Here is a 7,090-nt window from a genome sequence, read left to right as displayed (position 1 = left end):
CTTTATACTTGCTTTTGTGTTTAATTGATGTTAATTGGGGTGGGGTGGAGGCTAATCAAATTTGCTGTTCCACTAGTGTAACATTTTCCATGAGATGGATAAAATATTCATGTTATTCTTTTTTGAAACCTACTCACCGTGCATATCAGTCTGTCTGTTCCTCTGTTTTTGTGTGTGAGAGGGAACTGGCCACATCCCTTCCCTCCTAGCCCCTTTGCCATTCGTTGCCCCTGTGAGAATTGCCAGTCTGCAGTCGCAGAAATGGTTGTCATTACAAGAAACTTTGTGGWATGGTTCTTTCCCATGACACACTTGAAAAGTTTTAATAAGTACCAAGTTTTCAGAGACTGGATTATAAAGTCACCAAACTAAGCATTTTCTGAGTGTTTACAGTTCAATTCCAGGTGTAGTATGTAWTATGTCTCTGCAATTTCACATGTAACAAGTGTCCTCATTACTCATTTTCTTGGGAACATTGAAACAGTATGTTGTTTAGGAAAGGAACAGCCTCTGTTACATTTGTATACTGTAGCTATTTTTACTTTGAAATGCTTTAGCAATAATGAATGGCAGCCACTATGGTAATACTTGATTTGCATTATTTCGATAAACCATCTAGGTTCTTCAGCAGACACAAGGGAGCCCAGGTATTTGGGGCAGCACTTACAGGAAACCTTTGCTTTTGTAAAGACTCTGAACTGTGAAGACCTCTCACTGGGTTTGCAGAGCTCATCTAGAAAACTTCTACAAGTGATATTAATGAGCCTTATTACTGTTGGTGAGAATAGTCTGTTCCTAATAGCATTGTACTTACGCTTGTACTCATAAATTACACTTGTACTAGGATGCAATGATATACTTGGCACAGTTCTACACACAGCACATCATCAAGTTTTTTCTCATCTAGCGCTGATAGTTATYGTCATCAAGTTATCTTTCCATTTGTTCTTTGTCAAATGGATTTGCTGGACTTGAACATTGTGATTGCTGTATTGTAAATATATAGCACATCATTCTTTGAGAGCAGAACAAAAACTACAYGTCTACATTTGGGTCTTTCTGGAGAGTGGATGAATTAAGAGTGCTTCCTCTGGAAACACTCCATTTAAATCATTGCACATAATTGAGCATAACAAATGGTTTTAGAAGAACATAAAACCAAGCTGTCCATTTCTCACCATTAGTTGCTGTTAGAAGAGAGAGTGTGAAAAATCTTGAGTTTCAGTCCTTTTTACACTGTTCCCACTCATAGGCTTCTGTTCAAAGGAAGAGGTATTTTCAGCACTATCACTCTCATCTCTTAAATTCTTAAAAATATAAACTAAGTCAAGAGATGGTGATGTGATAAAATGTTCAAAATTAAACTATGAAATACTTTGTAGGTGCTAAAAGCCTAAAATCTGAATCTTGCTTGTTAAGGAGTGTGTCAGTACTCAGCAGCCAAGAGTCCAGAGCCAACTTATTTTTGTTGCTTTAAACCTCTGTTCTTGTTGGAAATAGCAACTCTTTATGTGGAGGAAAGACTCTGAAGAATAGTATATTAAAGATAAATGAAAAGATTGCATTCCCCTTACCAAGACCCATATAAATAATTATGATTTCTCCCATGTTTAGAAGTTTCCATGACAGGATGTTTAAAGATATCTGTCTTTCAGGAGATGTCTGGTTTGTTGTTCAGAAAGGGCAGAAATGCTTTAGATGCTTCTGTCTCAAGAGTGTTACAGGCACAGGGAGACAGATTGGTCCAGTCTGTATCCATACCACTAGTCCAGAGAGATTTGATCTGTTAATGGTACCCAAACGTTGTTTTGAAGGAAATTGGAAGGCTGGCTTCAGAGGGTTCCAGGAAGCAGCTAGAAGTTGTGCTCAGTTTCATTTTGTGTTAGGGAACTGTTTGGAAAGCAAGAGTAAGCACAGACCCCTCAGTAAAATCTCAGTGTCCACTCTTGCATGTTCATCTTCTTAGTTGTGCTCCTGGATGCTTTCAGGTAGGACTGCTTCAATTTGTCACTTTGAAGYAACCACCAAGCCAATGAAGGTTTTATTTTGCATTTCTTTGTGCAAAGTGACGATACGGGTATTTTAGTTGAATGTTGTACTTTGAAGCAGATGCTTCAAACTGATGGAAGGACATTTTTAGCATTGGATCTAGGTATCACTGTGTGCCCTCTGKGCTGTCAAGCAGATTGCCCAATTCCTTGCTGGATTTGCCCTGTTTGAACTACCACAAAACTGGTCTCAGGGCAGCTTCAATTTGTTGACAGAATAAAATCTTTCAATAAATTGGGATTTTTGAGGGATGAACCTGATGATAGATAGGAACCACTGGCAGTAAATTTTGGGCCTTGAGCAGAGATTGAGGATTATGGCAGGGGGAAATCTTAGTGAAAGCTCTGCTAAACTAACAGAAATAGAATAATGAAAGGCTCATAAAGGTTTTCAGAGCTAATAAGCTGACTTTGCTTCTCACATTGGTCTGTTATTAAAAAGCCTTTTCTGACTGTAGAAAAAATAGATTGAACCCAACCGTCTTGATAATTGGCAAGAATAAAACCCAAGTTTTTTTTTCCTTGCAGATTTCCTTCATTTTTGTGAACCGAAGAAGCATTTTCTTTAGCAAAAATGAGATTTTTAAACATAGGTGAAACCTAGTTGTATGTATAGATGAGAAAACTGCATAGTGCATGCACATTATGCTGCTGGAAAGTTGATAGTGCACCAAAAAAGATTCATAAAGGGCGTAAATATATTTTTTTCATTTTTGTGCATGTGATGATTAGCTGGGAGGGATGTTGCTTCACACTGTGGGGAAAATCCTAGTAAAAATGTTTTGATTATTGTTTGCTTCAGAACTTCTGCTTTAAAGGTACACTTTTACCTAATCTGACTTCTGTTGAAAAATTAACCATTAGATGAGCTTCTTCCACTCTGTTCTTGTCCGAAGAATTAATTATTTTAGTACTTACCTATTAAARGGCGAGGAAAAAAAAAACACTCTAGTTTTAATAACAGACCTATTTTCTGCTGGATTAAGGCTGGTTAGATCGCTGAGTGTAATGCAGACACGGGCTGAGCTGCGAGAGCTGCTCCTGCCCTTCCTGGTGGTGGTCTGCTCCTTTAGAGTAGCGCTGCCTTCTCTGTTGTGTTTGGTGCTTGCAAATGTGTTAAAACCAAATCTGGAGGCAGAAGGGCAGGCATGCTTTTTCAAGAGAACTTTAATCGACTTCTCCTATAGAAGGAAAGAGCAAATATTATGTAACTTGCAGTCTGGATAAAACTATCTTGAAAGTTGGTGTGTCAGCGCTGGCGCGGCACCTGCGAGGTTTCTGCCCCGCAGAAGCTGCCTCGGCAGCTGCCGCTCGGCTCTGCCCGAGACGTGCGCGCTCGGAGATCTTACAAAGCGGTTGCGCGTTTTCTGCAAGGCTCGGGCATTTCGAGTGAAGCACCTGCCCCCGGCGCGGATGGGACGGCTTTCCGCCGCAAAGCGAAAGTAAAGGGCGGGAAGAAGCGGGCGGGAGAGCAGCCCCCGTGAGCGAGTCCCGGAGATCAAGGGACGTGATGTCACTTCACGGAGGAGCAGGCCGGGCGAGCAGGAAGCCGGACGCAGGTTACTCCTGCGAGCGGGGCAGGTACTCGGCGTCGGGCGGCAGGCGAAAGCCCGGAGGTCGGAGCCTGCGCAGCAGCCGMGCCAGCCCCGTGAAACGGCACGGCCCCTCCGGAGAGGAGCTCGCCCGCCTCTCGGGATGGGAGAGGACGAAGCCGGCGCGCCCGGCGGCTCGCAGCCGGGTAAGCGCGGGCGGCCTGCGCGACGCCTCCGGCGGCTCGCGGGAGCCTGCTTTGCTCGGAGCTGCTGCCACGCGCCCGCTGGTTCTCGCACGCGCCCAGGTTTTGAGGCAGAGAGGCAAAGAAAAAAAAAAAAAAGGAAGTCCCCATCTCTCATCTGTGGACCCGGTTGTTTTTCTAAAAACCCGGCTAATAAAGGGGGATAAGATGGTGTGACTAGGTCATTTAGCACTGCCTTGTCGACAGGGTTTGTTTAAACTTCACGCAGCCCGTGCGCGTCGAGGTTCCTGTTCTGCAGCGTAGGTTAATCCCCTGCAGACGTTTCTACGTACGACCCCTGCGCGTTGCACGGTGCTGCCCAGCTGAGCACGTGCTGCGCCGAGCAGGGCCCGGCGGGCGCAGCGAGCGGGCACGCTCCGTTTCCATTTTCACGCTCGTCTTATCCAGTGTTGTCTTCCCCCCTCCTGCCCCCGTGGGCTGGGCGAAAGCGGCRCCAGCGCCTGCGTGTGAAGTAGCCCTTGCGAGCCCTTCGGGGCGTAGCTGTGTCCTCAGTCCGGAGGCGGTCCTGGTTTTCAGCAGAACCTGARCACGACAGTTCGTGAGTTTTGCCTAGGCTGTGTTCTGCATCGCTGATGTTAAGGTTTTGCGTTGGGAAAGATTGTTTTCCCTGTAGTCTGATTTTCTTCCACCATCCAATCTTGCTCCAAGAGACTGCTTTAATATCTCAAGAAATATTATTTTCTTGAAACGTTATTCCATTAGTTTGTTCTTAGCATTTGAATGTTTTCTTTTTTATTTTCCCCTGACATTCAGCCTGTGTGTGGCTGTGGTGGTGTATTTTTTTTCTTTTTGGTGGTGTGGATTCATGTTTTTTGGTTTTGTTTTGGTTTCTATTTGKCTTACCAATCTTTTCCTGACCCTCTTTCTCCTGCTTTGCCTAGAAGCAATACATAAAGCTTTGTAACTATTTGGGGATTTGCAAGAATCCTGAAGCTACTTAAAAATTTGCAAATGGTTTTCCATGGAGCTGAAAGGATGACTTTGTATCCTAGGGAAGCCGTGTTACTACTTTTCCCCAGAAGGTATTATTTGTACCTTCATATACATGCACAAGTATGGTATATTGAGAGTCAAATACACGCTTCAGACCTCTGTTAATTGCTAAAAACTCTATTAATGCTGGAGTAGACTTCTTTCACTGAGAGCTATTAAGATAGGAAAACTTTTTTTTTTTCCTATCGACTGCTTTTTTGTTTTTTGTGTTAGTAAGTGCGTACATACCACACAGAAGTAGTATACCATCAAATCCAACTCTCTTCATCCAGAGTTAAATTTTGAAAAAAACAATAGAGGTGTGACTGACTTTTAGTTTGACAGATCTGAACACTATTTCCATGATGCAGTAATGAGAGAATTTTCATTCTGTTTCTTCTTTCCCCTCTCTCTGCTTTGAGGATCTGACTGAGGTTACAGTGCACACTGCTCAGAAATACATTTAGCCTAATTCTGTTCTGGGCTTTCGTGATGTAAGGATGCTGCTTCATGAGGTGAGGAGCTACGTCACTGGTGCCAATAAAATGTAATTGGTTAAATGTTAAAATGGTTTCAGGATCATCGTAGTTTATATAGGTCTTTCAAGAGGCATGGCTCTTTTTCTATCTTAATTTGTGCCTTTTATTCATTAGAGTAAGTGAGCTTGGGCAAATGAAATCTCTTTTGATTTGCATTAGTGGAGGTGAGACAAGAATTAGGGCTGCACAGTAATAAATTTTTTTCAATAAATTCTCTGGGAATATATATCTGTATGTATATATACAAATCAGTGTATTTTTTCAGTTGCCAACAGTCCTGGCCTATTTCTGGGCTATTATAAACTGGGCTATTTCTGAGTTCATTTGTTTTTTAGAAGCCTGCCAAAATAATTGATGAGTTAACTYGTGTTTTTAAGAGGAAGAAGGAAAAAAAAAAAGGGGGGGGGAAAATTAACATTTCTCAAGACACCTGTCAAAACCACTGCTAGCAAGACCGCTTGCCTTTCTGTTCRCGTTGTGCTTGCGCGGATCGGCTCTGTGCTCGCAGGAGTTAGCGGAGGGGCCGTGCTGCCGGCCCCGGAGGCTGGCTGCCGCTTGGCCGAAGCGAGGCAGCCGGGGCAGCGGGTGCRCCGAGCCCCTCGCCGTGCTGTCCCCACGTGTCCCTGGCTGAGGACGGCGGTCCGGTTTGCTCCTCGCCTCTCCCTGCGGCCTTTTCTTCGGAGGGCGCGACAGAAGGGTCTCGCGGCGCCGGGGTCTGTGCGCTGGGCAGAGACGGTGGTTTGGTTTCYCCAAACAGCTGTCAGCGGGGAGGGAGGCTCGGGGCTTGCAGAAGGCGCTGATTCGAGCCATCTGGTCAACGGGGAAATACAAGGTCACTCCGCCGTCGCAGCCTTTTGTTTTGTAGCGAGCACGGTAACCTCGGAGGAAGAATCGGCGGCCAGCTGGGTTCTGCCGCTGTCGTCTTCCCTCTTCCGCAAGAGGTCCGGACTCGYGGGTCCGCGGGAATTTGCAGCGTGGGGTGACTGTCGAAACGGTCAGAGCGAGCCTCGAGCAATAGGTCTTTTGACTGCTGCTCGTGAATTGATTCCCGATTAAAGCGAGCGCGCCGAGAGCCCTTTAGAAATACGCTGCCGACTAACTGGAATATCTCTTATTTTGATGTGCTCTGTTGCACTTTGAATCACGATGCATTCCTTCACACGCGGAGTTTGTTTCCAGTTTTTCCCTTGTACTAAGCAGTGCTTACTGGAGAATATGATAATATTTAGCCCAGCAAATGCAATTGCTCTAAATGTTAATTTTATATTGTACATGGGTTGTAATTGATTTTACACCATACTATGTTGCTRGATGATTATAATAGTTTAGATTACTTGCTAAGCGTGAGTAATGCTGCTTACCTGTGCGACCGCAGAGGACAGAGTGGAATTGAGTAGCTCAGGTTAGAGCAGCTTATTCTCTCCATTCTCAACATGTATTTTAAGTAAGCAAGAATGARAGAAACCGTATGAGCAGTGTTAAAATACCATTCTGAAATATTTTATAGGCTTCTTTCTTTCCCTAGGGCTCCCTTGTATACTCTTTATAACTAAATAWTTTTATACATTATTTTTCTTTTCTTGCACAAGTCTTTATATTAAAGATGTGGTTAAATAAATGCAATATTATGTTAAATTCCAGCAGGTTTGGATTGGATTCCTTCTCTAGTTGATTTGGGCTTTGGATCAGCTCCCAGATCTGCGTAGTTTTGGATTTGTTCTTAAATTCCAATATTG

The 7,090-nt window shown here is 44.0% G+C and overlaps 1 protein-coding gene across 1 annotated transcript in view; it reads left to right on the top strand.

Moving 5' to 3' along the window:
• Positions 1-3,709: 3,709 nt before the first annotated feature.
• Positions 3,710-7,090, top strand: part of LOC146585785 (inactive N-acetylated-alpha-linked acidic dipeptidase-like protein 2) — a gene marked incomplete at its 3' end in the record, with an annotated part of 134,268 nt that continues 130,887 nt past the window's right edge. Inside the window, exon 1 of the mRNA XM_085322291.1 lies at positions 3,710-3,786. Coding sequence (XP_085178417.1) covers positions 3,744-3,786 — 43 coding nt within the window. The remainder of the gene's footprint in view (positions 3,787-7,090) is intronic.

Source organism: Rhea americana, unplaced genomic scaffold, assembly GCF_003343005.1.
Source record: "Rhea americana isolate MKP2758 unplaced genomic scaffold, rheAme1 scaffold_76, whole genome shotgun sequence".
In the NCBI taxonomy this organism is placed as follows: Eukaryota; Metazoa; Chordata; class Aves; order Rheiformes; family Rheidae; genus Rhea; species Rhea americana.
Note: the sequence above shows the minus strand (reverse complement) of the source record. Positions and strands in the feature narration are given on the sequence as shown.